At 43.6% G+C, this 24,901-nt stretch overlaps 1 protein-coding gene across 1 annotated transcript; it reads right to left on the bottom strand.

Moving 5' to 3' along the window:
- Positions 1–1,204: 1,204 nt before the first annotated feature.
- Positions 1,205–23,409, bottom strand: gpr139 (G protein-coupled receptor 139). Its single transcript, XM_049561233.1, has 2 exons — positions 22,897–23,409; positions 1,205–4,428 (listed from the first exon to the last, which is right to left on the bottom strand). Exons 1-2 carry the CDS (start codon positions 23,042–23,044, stop codon positions 3,443–3,445), a joined length of 1,134 nt encoding a protein of 377 aa, XP_049417190.1. The 5' UTR covers positions 23,045–23,409; the 3' UTR covers positions 1,205–3,442.
- Between the last annotated feature and the right edge of the window lie 1,492 nt (positions 23,410–24,901).

Raw genomic sequence — 24,901 nt, 5'->3', positions numbered from 1 at the left:
CCACCCTCCTCGTCTGACAAGTAAAGAACAGTCCCTAAAGTGCGCTGAGGTTTGTGGAAATGTGAACGGCTCGTTTCTCCTCTGACACATCACATACCTGTGCGCTGGTGCTGCCACAGCTCGGCTGTTCAGGTATTTTTGGGCAGTCATGACACCGACAAAGACTTCTTGGACCTGGAACCGGGCTTCTCGGTCGCTGGGAAGCCGTTATCTTGTGCCCCGGAGCGCTATGGCCGCCGTATTTGACAGGAATACATATTTCTGTCTGTGTCTGTGACCCCTCGTTCAACCCACATCCGGCAGGATTCGCCTTTAGTTTCTGCTGCGGCTTGGCTGCTCCCTGGTTTATCCAACCAGCATTAGCTTCTGTTCCTCAGCTCCACCGGTCAAGCTGGTGCTGATGTTTACATCTATTATCGTTGTCAGTAATGCCTGCTATGGAGCATGCCGCCGGGTCTCGCGTTGTTTTAGAGATGCAAACTGTTAAAGCCAGTCAACCGATTGCTAGTCTCACGATACCCGATCCATGACTCTACAATCGATTCATCTAAGGATTCATGGCTGATTCGTATCGATTGAGGAGGCTGCTACCGACACAGCCGTATCTCTCGCTTGGATATCTGGGATATCCGGTCGTATCGGTTAATCGTTCCCAACCCTGGTTAATAACAGTTGGGTAACGCCATGTGATGTTAACAGTAAGCCTTGTTCCTGTGTGTGTGTGAGCCTGTCTCTGAGCGAATCAATATGCTGCATGCAGCTCTACAATGAAATTAAATTTCACCTGTTCTAAAGTGCCCAGTCTCATTCCAAGACTGGGCAGTCAAAATCCGGCGCTTGTGTAGTGACTTGCTGTGTCAGAAACCAACAAAAAAAAGGCGCCCTTTAATCACCATGTCAGCATGGTATGCGGCTGATTGCCTTCATATTTCAACAACACCTGGCCATGACGGGGAAACATGGAAGGACAAGGATGAAAATTAAGGCAGTGAAAGTCTGAGAAGGGCGTGCAGTGTTGCGGATGGATCTTTTTTCCTAAACCTAACCACTTCCTTTTGTTGCCTAAACCCAACCATGTGCGTTTGTTGTTCAATTCACAGTGTTGCACCAACTTACTGCATTTATTTTGAAAGAGACTGTATGTAAATGTTAAACTTCCTGTGTGACAATGCATGTAACAGGCAGAACTTGACTCGGTGTCCCAGAACGTCAACAACCTACGCACCCAGGGTATCTTGCACGTCGTATGTGGATGTGGAAAGTCCATGACCAAAACGTCAATATGTGACGAGGTCGGAGTGAGAATGTGTTGTTCTAATTTGTGGTAATTTTGAGGTGTCTGGATAAAAATGCAAGGTTGTGCAGAATTCACATGGATTGGCTGAATTTGCGTTAATTGTTACGATCATTGTCTGATTAAAAGTCACGAGAATGCAGGACACAAAGTCTCTGAGATTTTTCTGGGAGAAGATGCTCAGACAACTTTGGATTTGAAATCCTTCCTATTTTTGAGGTCTCAAGGTTGGAAAGTACGCTGATCACTCCTAATGGACTTGTCTTGTTGAGTCGACCTGTCCACGCATCTCAGCACTGAAGCTGGTTAAATGTTATGATAACCGATTTGAAAAATAGCCCAAACTATGAAACCCTGATTTTCAGCTGCCAGTTTTTGTTTTAACAGTCGTGAGAGGGGTGAGAAAAAGAGCAATGACACACTTGCAGTCAACCCCCCGAAGTGTCTCAGACGTTTGAGTGTTGAACAAGAGTTTGGAGGGCACGACTTTATCAGCTGCGAGAGACACATCTGACATTCATCAGATTTAAAGCCTTATCCATTAAAACAAGGCCTGATGTGTCTGATATCTCCGGGCAGGTATTAACAGAAATCTGCCCTTTGGCGCAGCTCCATCCTCGCAAGATAGATGAACACTGCTAATGCCCCAAGGTGTCTGCAGAATGGATGTGCATTGATCTCAATGTGCTGTTTCTGTGGGCAATACAGAGCGTGGTGTGTGTGTGTGTGTGTGTGTGTGTGTGTGTGTGTGTGCGTGTGTATGTGTGTTAACATTTATGGTTTGTTACCGGGCAGGACTCGGGCAGCACTGAGACAGAGTTGATGTACGTGACTGTGTTTCAGTGTAAAATATTACTGAATTGCCATCAGCCAGCAGCAGAATGAGCCGAGCTGAAATGTGTCACTGTGGCCCTGAGACCAAATTCACTGCTGCATCATGGGACTGAAAACCTTGGATGAGGGACAACAAACCGAAGGGAAGGACAGATGATTTTCCTGTCCTCTCTGTCTCTCTCTCTCTCTCTCAGTCTCTCCAAAAGCTAAAGGGTTAAAGAGCTGTTCAGTTACATTCATTATATTCATCCAGATAATGGCTAACAGTAAGTCACCAAAGACCATTAATAGTTAATAGAGGACTATCTACTAATAGCAGAAATTTCCTCTTCCTAATATTGGAAATGTGATTAATGACATCTTGGCTCTGACCCCAAGTCATATTTTTTGTCTTGTATTTTTGCCAAGCTACAATAACAGTCAAGTCTACCATTAATAAATATTTAACCAACAATAAGCAGAGTCTACTCATCCTACGACAATCTGTGGTCTAACTTCCATAGCGAGCGCCGACTTGTAGGTGACCTGCACTGCTAGGATGAACGTGGCACACACACAAGGAAAGTCAAGGAGGGCTGTTCGTTCTTAAAAAAAAAAAGCCCATATTAACATGCCTTTGAGACTCCCCTGCATATTAAAGTTTAAATGACAGCGCTGTTTTAACATTGCTTGAGAGACAGCCAGAACCGTCGGTGGCTCTGCCTGAGTGAAATCACCCCTCGAGGTGAGATGTTCAGCGCCCAGACTCTCAGACCGGATATCTCTGCTTTCTGGAAACAACTCCCAGTGGACAAAGACGCAGCTGTTCAAAGCTCCTCACACTGTTGGCGGCAGTGTGCAACAGAGAGCGCCCATAAAGAAATCAATGTGTCTGAGCTTTTGAAGCTTCACCGAGGACTCGTCTAACTGTCAGTTTATTCTTTAGTGCTGTGGCTCATAGTCAAGTGATAGATGGTGGTGATATCCTTTTATCAGTCTGTGAGTCACAGTCTTTACAGTTTTTTTTGTTTGTTTTTTTTTGCATGGAGGAAACAACATCTATTTGATGCTGGTTGCTGCTTTGTGAATACTTTATTGAACATGAGAGGCTGTTTTCTGTCAAGCACGCATCTGCTGTTTGCTTTTCCACCTTGCTAGCTGACCACTTTGTTATCGGTCAAAGCTAGCTAAACTGTCCCCTCTGTGCTCTCTGGGCGTGTTGACATTTTCAAGCCTCAAAGAGTCCCATGCGGGCAAAGCTGGTCACCAAGGAGACAATGCCTGAATATGTTCCCCAACAACTGAGGGTGGGGGCGGCTGCTGGTGGCTGAGGACTCAAGAGGAAATACAGATTGGCTTCCCATTTTTGTCATACTGGTACACCAACATCTTGATGCAGTGAGAGTTGGCTGGTGAGATCCAGGGGCTGCTCGTGATGGAAAAGTTGTGGCTGGCGTAGAATGGCGGCGGCTGCTTGCGGCAGTGGACCAGGGCGCGCAGCACGTTGGCCGCCATGCCCCTGAAACGCTTGCTTATGAAGCAGTAGAGGAAGAAGTTGACCCCGGTGTTAAGTAATGCTAGCATGTTTGCCAGATCGGTGAGCGCGTGGAGCAGTCGGCCGGCACCTTGTGAGGCTGGAGGTGGTGAGTAGAAGTGGTAGAGGATCATGAGGGTTCGTGGCGCCCACAAAACAGCGAAAATGGAGGTGATGGCAAGGAGGATGGCGGTGGTCTTGCCAGTGGAGTAGCCGCGTAGACGGAAACAGCTGCGGCGTCTGCGCAGCTTGCGAACGATGACAGTGTTGAGGGAGAAGAAGACGGTGCAAGGGAGGAGGTAGACGGTGGCGCAGTGGGCCCACACCAGAACATGCTGTGCCACAGTTCTCCTGTTGCCCTCCCCTCCTCCTCCGCCACCATTGCTCAACCCAGGCAGGCTGTGCCACAGCTCAGGCCACCAGTAATAAGGAGCTGCAGAGAGCAGGCATCCAATATACACAGCAAATATCACCCTTCGTGTGCGGGCTGGGTAGGAGACTGTGTGGTAACGCAGTGGGTGGCAAACAGCGATGTAACGGTCAATGGTGAGAGGCACGGTGATCCAGATGGAGGTGTGGATGGAGGAGAACTCCAGAACCTGCACTGCGTTGTTCAGTGATGGAGGTAGCGGCGTGGCCAAAATAAAATCCTCCAATATGAAGTCGACAAAAACAATGAGGAGCAGGACCAGGATGTCGGCAGCTGCCAGAGCCAGGAGATAGTTGTAGGAGGACTTCTGACGACGCAGCACCAGCTGGGACAGGATGACCACTGTCAGGATGTTAGCTGGGGGGAGGAAGGAGGGGAGGAAGGGATTTCGGAGGATGATTGAAAGTAGATAGGTGGAGGAAGATAGGGAAATGATAGAAAAAGTATGAGATTGGAAAAGGAATGGGCACAGGTTAGGGCAGGGAAGGAAACAGAAAAATTGAGTGTTAGTGGGCAGGTGATTGAAAAGAGGCAACAACAAACAGTAACAGAGATGCAGTGGATATGTACTGCCAGGTAACACACAATACAAACAAACAAAAATATGTGAAACATTGTCAGCACCATCAGCAGCATCAAGCGCACATTTTCTTTTAGTTTCATCCTGCAATATGCAAAGAAAACTCTGTTATCGCCCCCAGTCAGTATGTACCACGTTCAACCAGCTCTCCCACTGTGTAATCCCTCCTCTGTTTATTGCTCCCTTCCCTTTTTCCCTTCATCTACACCTGCTGTGTAATTCCAGCAGCACCTGCCTCTGCCTTTGGCCAAATTGTTATCTCTAATAAAGAGCAAAGCCACAACAAAAACAGGAGGGCAACGTGCAGCATCACAGCCTCTGCAATCTGCTGAGTTCGCTACTGCCTGCCACCAGCAATTTAGCTCCTAAAACAAAGCACAAGGATGCAACATCTCTCTCTGTCTGCCTCTGTTTTTTTTGTAATCTTCACTCCATATCCTCAACATAAACCGCCATATCTTCTCTTCCATGGTGCCAAATGAAATGTTTCCCTCACCACCTTCTTGTTTATCTATTCCAACTCTGTCACTTTCTTTCACAGGACAGCTGAATATCCCAGGAGAGCACACCACTACTCTCTGATTTTTTGTTAAGAAGAATGTGGACACACAGGCCTGGATGTGATTTATCCCACTGCTGCTTTTACCAAAGAATGACCTCTGTGCGGCTGCATCAGGCAGGAGCAGCACAGCTCTCTGCCTCTCACGTGGAACTGCAGTTGGGTGACTGCGTTGAACAGGCTCATTACATGTCTTCTTTCTTTGTTGTCTATTCCCTGTTTCCCCCTGTTTCTGCCACGTGCGCGTATTATTCCCTGGTGATTCCCATCATCAGGCAGTCGAGTTTACAGGTTGTGAGTATGCTCAGATGTTTCCCAAATTTTGAGGAGACAGCAAACAAGATGCTGGCTTTGCTTACACTGTAGTGTACTGAAAGTAGCCTGCTACTTTTTACACTGTGATGTTGAAAAAATAAAATCAGTTAAAGGGTCAGTGTATAAGATTTAGGGGGATATAGCGGCATCTAGTGGTAAGGACTAGAGATTGCAACCAGCTGAAATGTCTCCTGGTTAGAATTCCTTCAGCGCTCATTGCCCAGGAGGTTTTCAGAAGGTCTCTTCCTCTCCAAAACAAACAGACCCAATGATTTAAACTGGTGGAAACAGAATAAAGCAGTTTCATGTTACAAATTCATGTATTTTTTTTAATGTAATAACTTACGATTTTCAGAAAGTTTTCACCGGGAGTCGAATTATCTGCAGAGGTCTCTTTCTCTCCAAAACAAACTGACCCGGTGATTTAAAGGTGAAGTGCATATGATTTAGGGGGATTTGGCGCCGTCGAGTGGTAAATTGCAGATTGCAAACAGCTAAAACTTCTCCTAGCTAGAATTCCTTCGGTGTTTGTTGCTCAGGAGGTTTTATCGGGAGCCAAATTATCCACAGAAATCTCTTCCTCTCCAAAACAAACTGACCCAGTGATTTAAACTGGTAACAACACCGAATAAAGCAGTTACACATTACAAATCCATGTATTTCTGATGCAACATGCTAGTGTGTGGTCACATTTTTTCTTATATAACACAAGATCCAGACGTTCAGGAGGTTTTAACTGGAAGCTGAATTATCCACAAAGGACTCTTCCTGTTATAAACAAATGGACTAGGTGATTCAAACCAATAGAAACACTGAATAAAGCAGTGTCATGTTACAAATTGGTGTAACTCCAGTGCTGCTCAGTGCAGTTGGAGTTACCATGGTGGCTGATGCCAAACGCAAAAATGCGACAACATGAATGGCCCTTTCTGAAGCCAGTGTTTGGTTTGTCCATTCTGGGCTATTATCAGGAGTCTTATTGCACAGAGCACCTTTAATAAACCTTAAATTAAGGTTATTTTAAATGAACTTCTATGCACAAGATTGTTTTTCTGAGTTCCTGAAAAGCTGATATTGACAGTTTGGAAATAAATGGTTTTATCTTGAAGCAGTAATATGGGAATTGTGTTTTTAGGATGATTTTCTGTTTGTCTAAGATAATCCTGGATATCGTCTTGTATGGACCCAATGACAAAGTTTCTTAACAATAACTTCCGGGACGAAAACCCCAGCCTCAGGTACATAAAATGAAATGCCGCTGACTAACTGCATAGCATGCTATATATACTATCACCTGTTGTTATTAAAATAACTTCACTGACTTTTGGTTTCACACAGGAAGTGAGTTTGTTTGATGAGCTATAGTATTAAGATATTCCTATTTATTTAAGTAGACACTTGTGTTCATTCAATACAATGGTGACATGGAGTGTAAAATTCAAAGGTGTTATCTGAGAAAATTAATGCTTTTCTGATGTGTCCAAAGAGTCCTGTTTCATGCTGTACTACTTTAATTTATTAACTAACAAAACACACACACACACACACACACACACACACACCAATGTATCCATCCTTTTGTTCTGTTGCTAACCAATCTCATTTGGTGAAACTTGCTGGTGCAGCATGAAGACATGTCCCATTTGTTTCCTTGGATGAAGATGCCTCTGACATTGATTCGCATGCAGCATCACTGAGACATCAATGCATTTAGCAGCTGTCACCGTCCATACAGCGTCTGTGTGTGCGTGTGTTCTGTGGTCCTGTCCCTCTCTGCAGTAATAGATCTGGGATTGGATTAAATATGGCAGTCTGGTACATCACACTTCACAGCCTCAGCCACTATCAGCTGATTACAAATTACAAAGCCGGCTCCAGCTAATGACTAAAGATGTCCTTGCCAGACTGGAGGATGTGCAGCAGAAGACACGCGCGCGCACACACATACAAACACACATTTACACATGTCTGCACATGCACACAAATCATTAGGGATGCGCCGATACATTAAGGCACAATCTATCAATAAACATAAAATGAGACGTCAAAGCAGTTTACAAGACTCGACAAGCCAATATATGTGTACACGTAGGGCTGCTAGATTGCACGACAACCCCCATCATCACACTCACCACCGCTTGTGCATCACACCAACCTCTGCAGAGGCAAGTTAAATTGCTTTCATGTCGAATCTTGGTTGATTGTGTTATTGATTCCTTGTTTTCAGCTACTAATCTTCTCCTGTCTGTCTGTCTGTCTGTCTGTCTGTCTGTTTCTTCTTCTCTCCTGGTGGTCATTTTGGTTCACAATCACTGCGCATTAATCCAGAATACATAAAATTAGGTTTACCCTGGACCCAAGGATATGGATCCTCACATTAAGCAGCATGAGGTTTTTAATAACCTTCAGCGTAATAATTGCAGGTTCTTTAAGACTGATTTTGTATTTGTAATTTGTCTTTAAAATCTGTCATCTAAATATAGATGTGGGATATTAATGTCACCATGTTCCAACGCTGTGTACTTTATGTTTTTCGGTGATGAGTATTATTGTACATTGGTTTGACCAAATTACAGCAATTAAAGAAAGTTAAAGGGAAACTCCACTGATTTTAGGCTACACATCAAAGTCCAGCCCGCTCTCACTGAAAAAAACGACCACATAGGTCGAGTGAGTTGGCAGCTTATTACGACCCATACTTAGGTTTATTGTAAGACGGCACCCTATAGTGGTGGTGGTAATTTTTACAGGAGCAGAGAAGGAACTGATGTGACGTAGCATAAAAAGCAACAAAGTCTGTACAATGATGTACAAATATCAAAGTAGCCCCTATAAGGTGAGCAGGAGGGTTGCTGGCTGGGTTAATAAACACAGAACTTTCACCCAGGAGGCTAGTGTTTGTGTCCCAAAGTCAAGATTGATTTCTTTTACTAATGACGTCATCTAGTATACTAGTCTGCGTGGCATGCTACGCTAGTGCCGTATGTGATGTATGTCATGTGGCATATATGTTACATTAGTGACAAAAGTACTTGTTCAATGCCAAACCATGAAGTAGTTTTGTTGCCTAAATCTAACCAGGTAATTTTGGAGCAGAACTGTGAGTGTTTAAAACTACGACCATTGAGGCCTTAGCACACTAAGTCAGTTTTTTCATCCGAAATTGATGCATGTCTTAAGTACAACTTCACATTTCCACACTGAGTCTAAAACTCTTGCCTGTAATTCAAATTTTCTAAACAAGTTTGGTTTTCTGGGTTTTTCACAGAACTGCAGACCCCTGTTCATGACTAACAGACAACCTAACTGGTTTTTTTTTTTGTTGTTTTTTTTCTAGAGAGACATTCTTGGCATTGCCAGTGCCGGTTGTGCCACTCCACAGTGATACATCATCACATTTACAGCATTGTGGCACCAAAAGCAGGTATTTAAAGCCAAAACATGATCCTTTCCTAACCATAATTGAGAGTAGATGTTTCTGAGGTGATCTACAGAATTCAAGGATGAGGCCAATCAGGGAGTTCTTTCTTAATTACGAGCTCGGATCAACATGGCTACATGCAGAAGCTATGTGATGATTGTGAACAGAGAGACACAGCTTATATAGGATGGTGGCATGTCGGCCTAGTATTACCTAAAATGGTGCCTTTACACATTTAACTTGACCTTGGGCCAACTAAAATTAGTCTAATTTGTCCATTCATCAGTAAGCCGAGCACTTCTGACACCATGACATCTGTCATAACAGAACATGATCCCCAGGGGTCTTGACCAAGTATCCACTGGTCAGTGAAGATGTAAAAATACATACTAAGAATAATCAAGTGTTTTTTGTGCCTAAACATAACCACGCATTACCCACAGTATTGTTGAAAAGTAAAGTTTTAACATATCCACAACATTATTATTGTACAAATTCAACCCAGTCTCACTCCGAAGTTGTTGAAATCTGGTGCTTGGGCAGTGACTTGTGGCGTCAGACGCTGACAAAAAAAATCCATCCTTTAACGCTGGCATAATACGTGGCTGCTCAGCGGCTCATGGAGAAACAAGAACAGGACAAGAATGAAAGTCAAGGTGGCGAAAGTCCGAGTAGGGCAGGTTGGAGGGGTGGTGTATGGGTCCAACAAACAGACTTTTACTTGGAAGAGCGGTGTCTGTGTTCTGTTCGATTATGACGCCAAATCGTGTTCTTCTTTCCTAAACCTAACAATATGCTTTTGCCTAAACCTACCCTTGAACATTAGCTGCTGAAGGGGAAAAAAACATCAATTCCCGTTGTTGTACTGATGTAGTGCATTTATTTTGAAAGAGACTGTATGTAAACAGTAAAATTCGGTATTTAGAAAGAAGACAATGCAGCCTGTAACCAACATAACTTGACACAGTGTCCCAGAACATCAACAACCAATGTTCCCAGGGTACCTTTCACATTGTATCTGGACATGGAAGATCCATGACCAAACGTCAATATGTGACGAGGTTGGAGTTAGAATGTGTTGACAAATTAAACATATCCGTGATTTACAGAAATGTCCACTGCCAACATTTATTCTGACGTTTTTGTTGCCATAAACCTCCTTGAGCTATCATTGTCGAATAAACGAAACAACTCTAACATGCAGCACATCTGTTGAGCTACCCGATTTAATGTCTCTTGTTTTGCCTACTGCTTGTTTCAACAATCTCTTTTTATCTCAGTCTGGTCAGACTGAGTCTTTGTGTGTGTTGTTTCCCATACAGCCACCCCCGTACTGTAAACACACCTGCAGCCTATCACCTGGTTTATCCAAGAAATCTTAACACTGTTTGTGTTTTTTGTACCAGAAAAAGTTGCAGATAAGCTCTGACCTGCACATAAACTTCCTACTGGAGGTCCATTACAAACCCTGCAGAATGTGCTTCACCTTTAATACCTCGCTTCACTACCTGTATTGTTCCTCTGCCCACTAAACAGAGAGGAGTGACATGAAATGGAAACAGTGAGGTGTTGACTGTCACTGGTTGGGTATTATTCTGTCTGGGCTCCCCGGTGAGACGAGGCCTTCTACAGACAAACAAAAGGGATCCGTGGTGAGCCTGACATTTCCATTTAGCTCTAGCCAGCTTGCACTGGATTGCCCATTCATTTCAATTGACTCCTGGTCCTTACATTGTCTCTGGGGTCGAGGAAGGGGGGACAGACGAGAGCTGCACACCCATGCATACACAGAACACAAAAATGAGGACAACATACATACAGCATGAATACATGCATACTGAGACACGTGCATCTCATGCCTGGACACATGCAAATGTCCCTGCTGTTTCTCTTTGCGAAATAAGTGTCTCCCACTGAGAGGGGATTAAAATGACCTGCAGGACAGATAATGGGCTGCTGTGTGTTTGTCTTCTGTCTACATTTGCTTGTGTGTCTGTGTATGTGTTTGCATAGGTGACCCCTTCTGTCGAGTTGTGTGGGAGTGCTTTTGTGTCTGTGCTCCCCCTGCTGCTCCCGTAATATGACGGGGGGACAGGGCCATTGACGTCGTTTTGCGGGAAAAGAGAAGGCACAGCGTGCTCCCCGAGGTGTGTAACGAGGCTGACTCATCCCACCACTAAAGGGACGTGTTCAGACGGGCTGTCGACAAACGACACTGCGCATCTTAACCCCTCGAAACCGGTGGCAAAACATGAGAGGCTGCATACTAGTCATTAGGCTTTCTCCTGGGCTTCATATTACACTGAACATTTTAAAAAGGAAATTATACCCCACAAAAAAGTGAGCAATGCAATTAAGCATTTTTTTTTTTGTCATTTGGAGAAAATTGAGTTTTCGCTTTGACGGCTTATCCGGAGGCTAATAAGATGAGATGAGTGTAGAAGAGAGGGATGAGGATATAGATGGAAGGTGAAGGAAAGTGTGGTCTGAAGAAGGTCACAGATAGTTAAAAAGGAGAGCAGGTTATTGAGAGGGAATGGAGGGGAGGATTAGACGGAAAGACAGAATGAGATGGAGGGAGAGGGGTATAGAGGAGAGCGGTGAGGCGGTGAGAGGAAAGGAAGTGAGGCGAGAGTCAGAGAGGGGGTGAATATCAAAGCTTGCTTCAAAGGTCACAAGCACTTTGTTCCTGATGACAACCATTTCCCTTTTGTCTTCTCTAAGTGTCAGACCCGACATAAAGCAGAGGCGATTCCATAATTCCCCCAAACGAAAACCAGGAACAAAGCCACAAAAGCCACAAAAAAACACCATGCAGTGAAGATAGAATTATGATTTTGCCGACGTTTTAAAACAGTTTAAAATGGAGAGAAAACCCCTAATGCTATAAATCCTCCTTAGTGCTATTTATTTGGCTCGAAATTCAGGTTTGTACTGCCATGTAGATGGCAGCTGCCAAGCTGCAGACCACTATTTTAGACTAAGAAACAACAAAATCAGTTATGTTTTAGCAAGTCATTGCTTTGTCTCCAACGGCTGTTAAGGCTCAAAACGTAAGCAGTTCATAGCTACCTGTCAGTGTTTTTTCCCAGTAGCTTCTTATGCTTCAAACTTGGGCGTTTTGTAGTGACCCATCAGTGCTTTTTCACCGGCTCTACAGGCTCCAAACAGGGACATTTTGTGGCAACTTGCCAGTGTTTTTCCAGCTGCTTTTTAGGCTCTGAACTTGGGTATTTTGTAGCACCCTGTCAATTTTTTTCCTGTGTCTTTTTAGGGCTCTGAACATGGGCATTTTGAAGCAATGTGCCAGTGTTTTTCCAACAGATTTTTAGGCTCCAAACGTAGGCATTTTGTAGTGACTTGTCAGTTTTTTTCCGGTGTCTTTTTATGCTCCAAAATGAGTGTTTTGTAACCACCTGTCAGTGTTTTCCCAACGGATTTTTAGGTTCCAAACGTGGGCATTTTGTAGCAACCCATCAGTGTTTTTCCAGCGGATTTTTAGGCTCTGAACATAGACTTTTTGTAGTGACTTGTCAGTGTTATTCCTGTGTCTTTTTAGGCTCCAAACATGAACATTTTGTGGCAATGTGCCAGTGTTTTTCCAGCTGTTTTCTTGGGCTCCAAGCATGGGCATTTTGTAGTGACCTGTCAATGTTTTTCTAGTGTCTTTTTAGGCTCTAAATGAAGGCATTTTATAGCGACCCATCAGTGTTTTTCCAGCCGCTTTTTAGGGCCTCAAACATGAGTGTTTTGTAGCAACCTGTCAGTGTTTTTCCAGCAGATTTTTAGACTCCAAGCATGGGCATTTTGTGGCAACCTGTCAGTGTTTTTCCAGTGGATTTTTAGGCTCCAAGTATGGGCATTTTGTGGCAACCTGTCAGTGTTTTTCCAGTGGATTTTTAGGCTCCAAGTATGGGCATTTTGTGGCAACCTGTCAGTGTTTTTCCAGTGGATTTTTAGGCTCCAAGTATGGGCATTTTGTTGCAACCTGTCAGTGTTTTCCCTGCGTCTTTTTAGGCTCTGAACGTGAGCATTTTGTAGTGACCCGTCAGAGTTTTTTCTGCAGGTTTTTTGGCTCCAAACATGGGCATTTTGTAATGATCCACTGTACAGACACAGAGAAACTATGAGAAAAGAAAAATAAAATAAGCAGTGTGCAATAAAAATGTGAAAAACTGAGAAAATTGTGCATTATGCTACAATATATAACACAATATATGAATATAAATATAAAAGAGATATGTTGTGTAAGAAATAGAAACATATGAAATATGTACAAATCTGTGCATTGTCCTACAAGTGTGCAAAATCGTAATGCAATTAATTAATTAATTAATGAGTATTGTGCCACCAACACTGGGTATTTAAGCCAAAACATGATCTTTTCCTCAACATTACCAAGTAGTTTTTGTGCATATACATAATCACACATTAAATACAGCAAAGTTTCAACATATTGTGTAAATGTAAAGTATCCGTATAGTTTGCAGCAGCGTACAATCCAAACATTTCCCTGGCGATTGTGTTGGATAATATCAGTTGGACACAATTTATTGTGAGCATAAGCCTGATGTATGTGATCTGAGAGTTAATGAGGAAGGGTAAGGGAAGCTCATAAGAAAAAGAAAGATGCAATAAAGATGATAGAGCAAGAATGAGAAAAAGAGATATGTATTGAAACAAGATATTTAAGGTTAATGGGCATATTGAGAGAGGCCCTGGTTGCTGCTAATGATATTGATGCTACTGCAGTGCTCTGCCTCTGCTCACCTCTAACAGCCATTCATTTCACAGACAGGCCACAGTGAGTCAAAGTTTGGTGGAGATGACTGTCCTGACTTCAAGGCTAACACTGCTGCCAGTGATAAGACACTGCAGGCTGACAGCTCATCGTGTTTAAAGGGTTTATAAACAATACTAACATTTATAATGTGCTCTGGGATCTTCTCCAAATGGTTTTATGAGGTTTCAGCTGTGGAAAAAAAAACACGAAAGGTGAAAGTTATTTGGAGGGAGATAGAGGGACGAGGAGAGAATTAAATACAGAGGGGAAGAAGGGTAAATGGATGGAAGATGAGGAGGAAAATGAAACATTAAGACGACATCTAGATCACAGCACTGTAATTATCCTCAGACTGATGTATCACTGTGATCCAGAAAATGCCAAACGATACGCGGGGGATTTGGGTTTGCAGTGTTTTCAGCAGCGGCAACAGCGTTCTGTTGTCAGCTGGTCAAACAAAGTCAGCTCTGTCACTGCATCAACAACATCTCTGATTTATTGCCTCTAACAACACCTCCCTCCTCTCTTGCCTCCTCTGTCCTCCCGCGCCCTCTCTGGCTCGTCTCCCCCATGACAAGCTGACACCACTTCTCTCTTTCCCTTCCTCTCCGTTCTCAGACTGGAGACAAACCAGAGCTACAAAACCTCTTCCATTTGATTTACTGAATATTCACTATCTTTTCCCGGCTGTCCATGCTTCAACACAAGCTTTCACATCCTCTCCTCTTTGTCCACTTTACACCACCTAATCTCAAACTCCACTTTTAGAGTGATAGTATCTGTTAACAAGCCACCATCCCACCACAGATGCCCTGTCGCTGGTGCAGACTGACAGATCAATAAGTCCAAACTGAAAACCACTGGGGCCCATCTCTCCATTAAGTCGCGGCTGACACCTGGCCTACACCGTGACGTGGAACAGAGGGTTGTTAGCGCAGAACATCCCCGACCTTTTCCCCTTCTGGTGTGCAGATAAGTGGGAGTGGGAGGGGATGTTTTTCAACTCTCACGTGTGCCAGTCACACCGCTGACTGTCAAACAGCCACACAAACTCTAAGAGGCCTCAAGACGGAGGGAAGGAGCGCACCAACATGCCGTGGAGTACCTGAGGTCACATGTTTGTGCACACACGTGGATGAAGGACACGTCCACATGCATCTCTACACTATACAACCACTTGTCGGCACCTATTCAACGTTACACAGCCAGTTTGATTCACCGGTTGTAAGCACTCAACAGTCAATAGACATTTGAGTGGGGATTATTCAGCCCCTGTCTACACGTCTACAGATGTTTTCCCACAGCGTTTTAAAAAAAAAATCTGTCCACATGTCCTTCATTTTACAAAACATCTCTGTACACACTAGAACTCAAAAACAACTTAAAGTGCTTGTCAGTGTTGAGGCTGGGGTTGCCTTTGTCAAAACCCCTGCTGCAGATCTCACCACTGTTTATTCCCCTCCAACATAAAAACCAAGGAGCTCACTCAAAGTTATGAGTGATGCTCTGGACAAAAAGTTTCCTTCCACACCTTATCCGCAACAATCCCACTTTCAAAATTGTCCTACTAATCTGACCAATCCAGATCCAAAGCCATGGTTTCTGGCAGCCTTTAAACTGAGCCTTTAAACACTGAGGTGGAGGCAGTAACATTGGGTGCAGACACCTCTGTTCATCCGTGGTGTGGATAAGCAACACTACGTTTAAGTGTAAAGTAGTCATTAGACCAATCTGTGCTAACAAAACATGAACAAACCGGTAGTCCGCCATTGCAGCTGTTGTTTCTGTTGCATGTTTATTACACAAAGCAACAACTGACATGCACAAATTGAGGAGATGATGTCATCGTTTCCAAATGCTCTGTTTTACGCGTCCACACGGGTACAAAGTAATTAGAGTTTTGAAAGAATTGCATCTTTTAAAAAAAAATCTCAGTTTTAAAAACCAAACACTCCACTGGCCAAAGCGTAGAGAAAAATATCATTTTTTTTAAAAATGTCTGTACACTTGTAGACAGGGCCTTAAGGCCCATTTATGCTCCCTTTACATACGAAAATGTATATGTCCGTTTCAAACGATGTTACCTTCACTGCCCACATACTTCCATGCGCCCTTTACGTTGGCATGGATGTTAACCAATATATCCACCAGGAGGCAGCCCAGCGTCAAAAGTTTATGACAACAACAAACTCAAAAACAAACATGGCGACTGTGGAGGAGACATTGATAATGTACCTCTTGCATAAAAGACAAAAACAGAGGCAGCGTTGTAGGAGGCGGTGGTCAGTGAGGCCGTTAAATACATCGCGACTGGAGGACGGAGAATTCTTTTCTCTCGTACTGCCGATGAGAGAAATTGAATTGTTATTTCTTCTTCGTGTCTCAATAGAACTACATATCGGGTAGTGACAGCAACACTGCCCTCACGGTTCCCGGTGGTACTGCTCCGTTTGGCCCATATCCGTAAGTTTTATGGAAACGTGCAGAAATACGGACGAAATGAACGTGGAACATGGACAGAAGGCTCCGTCCGTATCCGTATCCGTATTTAACGTTGAGCATAAATGGGCCTTTAGTCGCACATACTGTTTCCAACAAATCTTTTAAGTTAAATTACAAAATAATTTTATACAGTGCCTTCCAAAACTGTTGCAAATCACCATTACAAAAATAAAATTGGTATCTTACAATTCTGGTTAAATTTAGGTACAAAAACAACTTAAGGAAACATTTTGTTTTTGTTAAAATTTCTAGTCGTCATAGTAACAATATTGACTTTTTGGTTAAGATTAAGGAATAACTGTGATCGTGGTTAAAAGAAACCTACATTAGCTGTGTCTCAATTCAGGGACACGGCCGTCACGGTCAATGTCGGCCACATCTGCAATTGGACGGTCTAACCTGCGGAGGATTTCCTTGTTTCCTAGACAGTTGTTCTCACCCCGACCTGTTGCCGTTGTTGTTACCTAGCAACCAGCTTTACTTGACGAAAGAAGGAGTAAGCTAGTAAGTTAGTTATATTTTAGGCAGATGGACCATATTTAGGTAAACTTATCAAATTAAGATTGTTTACGCTGTGTGCTTTCAGCTAATAGTAATGTTAATAACAGTTAACCATTAGCTAGTTAACACATCTTAGTTAACCTATGCAATGCATCTTGGGATAGGCTGGGCCACGAAGGATTCATCCGTTGCATCCTCCAAATTCTGTGAAACAAGGCTGCATTTTTCAGCAGCATTTAAAGGAGTCTTCAAAATGGGACAGCCTTGGTCACGCCGATGTGATGCAGTCGGTCTTCAAATGCAGCCTTCGGTGGCTGCAGCCCCTGAACGGAGACACAGCTGATGACTGTTGGTAGGAGAACAAAGAGCTGTCTCCCATGTCAAAGTCCATCATTTTGTTAGCCTATCCAACACCACTGACTGCTGTGGACTTGTGGCTATAACAGTAAGTATATTTCAATCCAGTATTTTTATCCACATTTGAACTTGTGCATCCCTGTGAGTGCAAATGCCAAAAACTATAAAAAAAAGTCAAAATTTCTAAGGTGTAAATGGATATACTGATAAAAGCAAAGTGCAGTGGAACTTCCGCAATAAATCACAACACACGTGAAGCATGTGACTTATTTGTCCCTCAAGCTTTCACTCCACTGATGAGACGAAAGACAGTGACAGATGAAAACATCCCCGTGGAGGTGACTTATAACCGTCCTCGAATTAATACATGAATCAAACAAATAATGTCATATTTCCATCAAGTATTCTTCATGTTTTTTTCACTGTTTGATGTTCAGCTGGTGTGATTTCAATAACTACAAGTGTTTGAATGTAACTAAGTACAATGAGTCAACTACTATACATGAGTAGATTTTACTTGTACTTTACTTTGTAATTCTACCTTTAGTCCACTGCATCAGAGGTAAATACTGTAATTTCTGCTCTCCTACTTTGATTTTCAAGCTTGAGTTACTGGCCATTATGGAAATGATCCCTACAGAGACAGGCCTTTTTTAAGGAGTAAAATCCTTTTGGTTTGACAGGAAACAGCCCAAAAATCACTATCGTCAAACCTACCTGACTCCATTTAAATAAACAATAATTTTATCATCACAAAACAAATTTCACTTGAAGCTGAAAGAAACAAAATAAATCTCACAAAATCCATTTTGGTTCATATTCCCAGTGTTCCAACAAAAACAACTCTGGTTTGTTTGACATAAACCCTTAATTCACCCAGTTAGACGTGAAAGTGTGCCGGCTCTATACACACTAAAATGACTGTTTATTTAAAGCAGCTGTGCGGAACTTTTTACCATTAATAAAACTGCCCCTAGTTCGTATCACCCCCCCTTGAAGATCCGCATATTTATTTGAACCCAACAGCGACAAAAAAGCCTTTCTCTATATGGCTATTTAGTGTAGCCTCACTCGGGTCGGACACACAGCGGAAGTCAGCAAACCAGAATACGGCACCCGAGGCGCAAGTGATTCTGCTCGCCCGCAGCAGCCGCAGCGATTAAACCACAGAAGAAGGAGCCATGTTTACAGTGTTCTTCAAGTAAGTAGTATGCAACGGGCATTGCTGATCACATAACACCTAACAGTTTTACCAGAGATGTATCTATGAGGACTTGGTTGTACTTTTGATGTCATGGCGGATAACGAAGGAGCATCATGTAAAATTATCTGTGACTGTGACCATGAACACAAATATACAGCAGGCAGTTGTCCTCAGTTTATAAGAAATTCAGAGCTACACCAGAACATTTATGAACAGGTCTTACTTTACTACTAATTTGTGTGTAACATTAGCATGTTAGCGTGTTTCCACTAATTAGTTGGACTGACCTAACGTTAGTAGCGTTAGCTTTGCAAGCGAAGGCTGCAGATAACAGCTTTGCTGTGTTAGGATTATGTTTTGTCTTCACTGTGTATCTTCACATAAAAGAATACTCCGACCATTTGGGAGTTATGCCCTTTCTCTATCATTTTCATACTGAGACAACATGATCGATATCTTTTTTGTGTCTGTACGTCCAGTGGCTGGGTCTCAGCGTTTAGCATTGCGCTTATAGGGGGTCAGTACGTCCTGCGCTGTGATCCGCGGAGGGATACACCGGTGAGCAGGCACAGACGTAGCTTGTAAACAAAACTCAGCTGTTTATTTAGCCTAGCAATATCTCCAGATTTTAGTAGCTGCAATGGACGACTTTGAACGCAATTTTGAAGAGTTTCTTGTAGCAGACACAGACCCAGAGCCATACATGTTTGAGCCGGAGTACACAGATGAGGAACTCCATGTGTTGCATGCTGAGCAGGCGAGAAGAGAGGCTGAATCCTCCGCTCCCTCGGTGCTACCATCGTTGGGGAGATATATCATCAGGAGGAAAACCGCCGCAGAGAGTGCATCACAAGGAATGAAAACTTTACAGCAATCACTAATCCTGGAATGATTGAAACTTTTTTTCATGTTCCTAAGATGAACTGGAAAAAATGCCCCAGGCCTGCAGGAGCTGATGGACAGCTTATAGTCGGGTGAGTAATATCGTCCGTGTCATCTCTTTGTTTGCTTTTACCGAGTGACCTAGCGTACCTGTCCCAGAGCTAGCTGCAGCTGTTTGCTCACCAGTGTATCCCTCTGCGCAAGATGTACTGACCCCCTACAAGTGCCATGCTAACCGCTGTCTCAATATGAAAATGACAGAGAAAGGGCATAACTCCCAAATCGTCAGAGTATTCTTTTCACATAATAATGCGGACTCAGCAGATAACTTGTTAACTGTTTATTCCTCCTTACACCGAACGTACACGGCAGCTTCTCATTGTTTCCAGTAGCACAACAACGGTTACTACATTACCCAGAATAACTTGAGGCTCACACTACTACGGTAGCTTTAGTAGCTCAAAATACACAACAGATTAGATTAGATCAGAACAAAAACACGACAGGAGAATTTACTGAGTAATTTTGCTGTTTCCACTAATTACTTGGACTGACCTGACATTAGTTAATCCTCTCGCTCTCCAAAACAAATGCATGCGGTAATTGCCGGCTGCAGTCGGAATTTTACGACACCAGGCTGTGGGTGTCATACCGCTCCGACCAAAGGGGCGCTATAATCGGAAAAAAAAATCGAAAAGTTCTGCACAGCTGCTTTAAATGGAGTCTGGTGGGTTTGGCAATAGCAATTTTGGGTCTGTTTCTGGTTAATATAAAGGATCTTACTCTTTAAGAAAAGGTCTATTTCATGAGAGATCCTTTTACGTCATTGTCAGACTCTTAGCATAATAATCTGAGGCTGTCAGTGGCAAAAACGAACACTTTTAGTGGACGTAAAGTGGCACCATGCACACTGCAGCCTGTTTTAAGGCTGATCAATTTCAATTTCAGTAATGACCAATTTCAAAAATTGTTGTGTCTCCATTAGTCATTTAGACACATGAGAAAACAGGGTCCAGGTTGAAGAATACTGAAGTTACCACTTGATGCCGCACACAGTAAAGAAGTGTTGAAGTAAAACATCACGTGTATCTGATAGAAATATAAATTTAGCAACGAATGTAAAAATGTGTGATGTCAAAGACAACATGTTGCTGGTGTGTTAATGATCTTACCATGATGCAAGTTTTGGTCAGACTGTCTTTCAGACTGGGTGCTTGATGACTGATTAAATAATAATTACAAATGTTGAATTATTAAATAGAATACAATAGAACTTAATCCTCTTAGTGGCTTTTGTGCCTTGCTGCACGGACATTTTATCAACATTAACACATTTACAAGTCATTTAAAAGCAGGCCTCTTCAGGCCATACTCAGGCATCAGCAGTAACCTCGAGTTAAAGACACTCGAGCAGGTGGGATTTAAAATGTATGTGTGCAGGTAAAAAGTCTGTAAACACCATTAATTCATTGTGTAGAGAAAAAACGACGGCAGCTGTCTCAGCCCGGATATTCAGAGGTGCTTCACATGGACACTCGGTTATGTCACGCCGAATCACTTCATCAGCTTCAACATACTGTACAGTATTAGCTTTGAGTGTTATGAGACATACTGTACTGTACAAAGAGCAGGCCTCACTTCTGTAATCCCCGCATGTCAAAGGCTTAGGCGAAGCACCGACTCCTTCACTGTGCTGTTTGCTATGCCAGCACACGTCTGTTCTGTCTCAAGCAGTGTGGTGTGGTGAGCGGAGAGAGAAGGAGAGAGGAGTTAGCGATTAATTAAAAATGTGGCAATTCGTCTCGGCTCCGTCGTCTGTAGCTCCCCCACTCAGGGCTCAGGGGTGCTACTTTGCTGGCTCTGCTGCTATTCATCTCTTTCTCTTAACTCCACTCTTTTTCTTCTTCTGGGTGTCCTTGTCTGCCTCATACGACGTCCTGTTCACTCAGAGCTTTCGGTTCATCATTTCCCTAGGTCATGGAGTAATCATATTCCACCACTTGACTTGCGTAATCCCTTTTCTCATCACCTTCCATCATCTTTCCTCCTTGAGCCTGTGCTCTCGACGCAACCTCCTCACCGGCTGCAGCTTAAAGGTCAAAGTCTGAGAGAAACATACAGACATCATGACGACCTCTCCCCGAAGCCCTGTTGCTGTTAGAACGAATGAAACACTGGCTGGTAATCAAAGTAACAGCCTCAAATCCTTCTAGAGTGTTAAATACCTGTGGGTCTGCGGGTCACGCCGCTACTACTCACACATGCCACGCTCATGAAACATTCATGATTCAGCTTGAGTGGAACGAGCTGTGTCATAATGATTGAATAAGTCGAACTTGGCTGCCGCAAAGTATCAGCCCGCCGCACTCAACTCTGCCATTAATTCAGACAACCATTGTAAGATTGCATTACACTCCCGGGTTATTGTTACTCAGTGATTAAACAAACAGCCTCAATCACATTTGTAAAGACGACTCAGCAGCAGAATCGAATAAAACTTCCGAGGCAGGAAACTTTAAATGACAGCGATGAGAATTGCTTGTGCAAGACTTGATTTGCCGTCCAGGAGAAATAATTAGGTGAGATTTGATCAAAACGGCAGACTGTTACTTTTACAAGGTTGCAAAATCTCGTGGAACAGCTGCAGTCTTGGCATACAGGAGCTTTTCACTTTGCATTGCAGATTTGTTTTGTACCAGGACAGCTTAGGTTGGTGATAATATCTCACTCTCAGTCTTTATCGAGGGGTGCAGAGCTTGAGAAGGTATCTTAGTCTTATAAATAAGACAAGAAAAGTCACTGATTGTGCTCATCAACATCAGTGTGAAATAGTAAAACCCCTGAATTATCCTTTATGCACAGAATGAGTACTGCATTTTGGTTGAAACAGAGTGGATCCGACAGTCTGAACCCTCGACCTCTGATTAGTCATCCACACTTTTTCTCTTTCATCTGACCTCCATCTTTTCTGTCTCTGTCTCTCTCACACACACACATTCATATACACAGATGTACACGCACACACCGCTTTGCTTCCCTGTGTGACTAGGTCAGCGCTCATAGATCACGCAGTGGGAGTGAGGCAGTAAATGGGTCCGACAGTGACTGTGAATGGACTAATCAGTCAATGGTAATCAGTAAATGGTAAAGACGCAACAAGGAAGTGTCATCAATCCAGGTCATCCAGCGGAGCCATGTAATGCACACTTGTCCCCGAGGTCAACCCTAGCCAGTGCTCAATCTGTCATGCACATATTCGTCAAGAGCGACTACAGATGAACCAAAAAGGTGCAGTTTTAAAGGGTTAACAGTCAGATATTATGATGCCCTGCACATACGGTTGATGTCTCCACTCTTTAAATGGTGCTTTAATATTACCAACTAAACAAATGCACAAATCCTCCAAACAGCAGGGTACAAGCAATGACAAATACATACAAAGTACGTATGCATGCACAAGTGATTGCCACAAGGTCAGAATGACAAATCAACAGTGTGTGTGTGTGTGTGTGTGTGTGTGTGTGCAAAGAGTGACACTCAGGAGCAGCTGTGCACAACAAACACTCACTCAAACCTGCAGACAAGTGCACAACAAATCAAGATGCAAAGCGTGACTCCAGCAAAGCACCGATGAGCAAATTCACACAGAATGAGATGTGCTTGTGATTAGACACACACACACTCACACACACACACACACACTCATGTGCACGTTTCTTACCTGGCAGGCCGAGACAGAGCAGGACGCTGTAGTAGATGACAGGCAGCGGTCCGAGGGGGCATCCCTGGGCAAACTCAGAAGGATGCTGCCCCGGGCTCCAGGTGCTACCATTTGGGGAAAAAACAGGGAAGATGTGGCTGTGCTCCATGGCCTCTTCCTCGTCCTCTTCCTCAGCTGAGCTCAGTGTCAAGAAGCCTGGCCACACGAGCAAACCGCCTGGTCGCTGGTACAGGAGAGAGGGTGCTCTGTCCTTGGGTGCCAATCAGCATGAGTGTGTGCACGCGTGAGTTTGCACGAGGCGGCAAGGTTGAGAGTGTGAGAAGGAGGGAGAAATGGTGGTGATGGTGGTGGTGGTGGAAGTGGTGGTGGAGAGGGAGACAGCAGACGGGGAGATGCCAGAGATGATATGTGTTAGTAGGTGACGGAGAGGAAGGAAGCGAGAGGAGTGGAGAGGGAGGCGCGAAGAGGTGAGTGTGAAGGTAGAAGTGGAGAGGGGAGGATGCTGCCTGAGTGTGTGAGCGAGGGGGAATGAGAACGAGTCGAGAGCGCAGCGGGAGGAGGAGGAGGAGGAGGAAAGAGGAGGAGGAGGAGAGAGGGAGGGAAAGACGGAAGGAGGGAGGAAGGTAGATGGAGACTGAGGGCATGCTAGAGAGCAGGGAAGTGAGGGAGGGAGACGGAGGCTGAGAGTGGAGGCAGCAGGGATGCTCAGGGAGAAAGAGGGGCTCCTGTTTGAGGGTCGGGAACACAAAGACACAATAAAATTGACGGGGATGTGACAGATGAGAAAAGATAAATGCAGGGTTAAGTCGACTGTGGAAAAGGATAGAGTGTGTTTGCCCTTGTCATACTGTCAGTGTGTCTCTTTATTGTACATCTCCTCACCCACAGTAACTTGACGATTGTTTTAGACCATTAATCTATAAAAAAAATGCACAAGCATGAACCCACAAGCCTATTTGCATTTCATAAATGTTACATACAGTATAAATACATGTGATTGTGTGTGTTTGAGTGTGTGTGTGTGTGCATGTGTGTGTGTGTGGGGGGGTAGTGGGGGATGGGGCTGGCTGCTCAATCTAATTTGCCATGCAGTGTGAGCTGTCTGTAGCTCCAGTTAAAATGTGCTAATGAGCAAAAGGCTGACACTGAACAACACAAGTTCTTTCTTGAGAAACACTCAGTTATCACAACAGTTATCGTCTCCACAGATGAATCCGTCATCCCTTAGCCGTTTAGTCTGAAAAATCTAATTTCTGATTCTACAAAGGAAATTCGCGGCGCATTGTGAACACAAGCATAACTGATGCAGGTCTATAAAAATCAAATTAATTAACTTTTCTCCAATGTGATGTGTTTATTCCCCAAACATTTTCAGCTACAGTACATTGCTTTCACCGCCATAATGAAGGAAGCTGAGAACGTTCAGGGAATACGCAGCACAATGCAGGAGAGGAGTTGCGGGACCTGTTCATTAATTTGCTCTTGATAGTCTACAGAATGAAAAATAATAATGACAGAGTCCAAAGCAAAGTCATAAAATTGCTTGTTTAGTTTCTCCAGTGGTCAAAAACCCCCAAAACAAAACATTATTCAACTTCTAACGTATCCTTATTTAACTGTTGATATGATATCCTACGAATTAGCTCCCCACAAATGACGTTATGTCCTTTACGTAAAGTTACATAATTAACGTAAATTTATGGAGGTTAGGTTAACGCAAGTGAAGTTACTCTGGTTAGGTTTAGGATGATGCAGATTTAACCTAAAATGACTCAAAAGCCCCGTTTCCACCAAACACTTAATGGTATGGAACCAAAGTAACCCTTCAGACATGGTACCTAGACCCTAGCGTTCCCACCGCAAACAGTACCCTTAAATGTGGGCGGGGATGATGGAAGTCTGCACCTACTTTATCGTCCACAGAACGAGGCTGCACGCCGACATCTTCAGAACAAAATAAAACAGGCTGCAGTGAGAGTCTCGCTCCATGGGATACTTAAAAATA

Source organism: Epinephelus fuscoguttatus, linkage group LG19 (genome assembly GCF_011397635.1).
Source record: "Epinephelus fuscoguttatus linkage group LG19, E.fuscoguttatus.final_Chr_v1".
Classification (NCBI taxonomy): domain Eukaryota; kingdom Metazoa; phylum Chordata; class Actinopteri; order Perciformes; family Serranidae; genus Epinephelus; species Epinephelus fuscoguttatus.
Note: the sequence above shows the minus strand (reverse complement) of the source record. Positions and strands in the feature narration are given on the sequence as shown.

Excerpts from the sequence above, each read along its gene's own strand:
- gpr139 (XM_049561233.1), bottom strand. The coding sequence starts at position 23,044 with ATGGAGCACAGCCACATCTTCCCTGTTTTTTCCCCAAATGGTAGCACC. Across the intron at positions 4,429-22,896 it reads GCTCTGTCTCGGCCTGCCAG|CTAACATCCTGACAGTGGTC; the intron begins GTAAGAAACGTG and ends TCCTCCCCCCAG.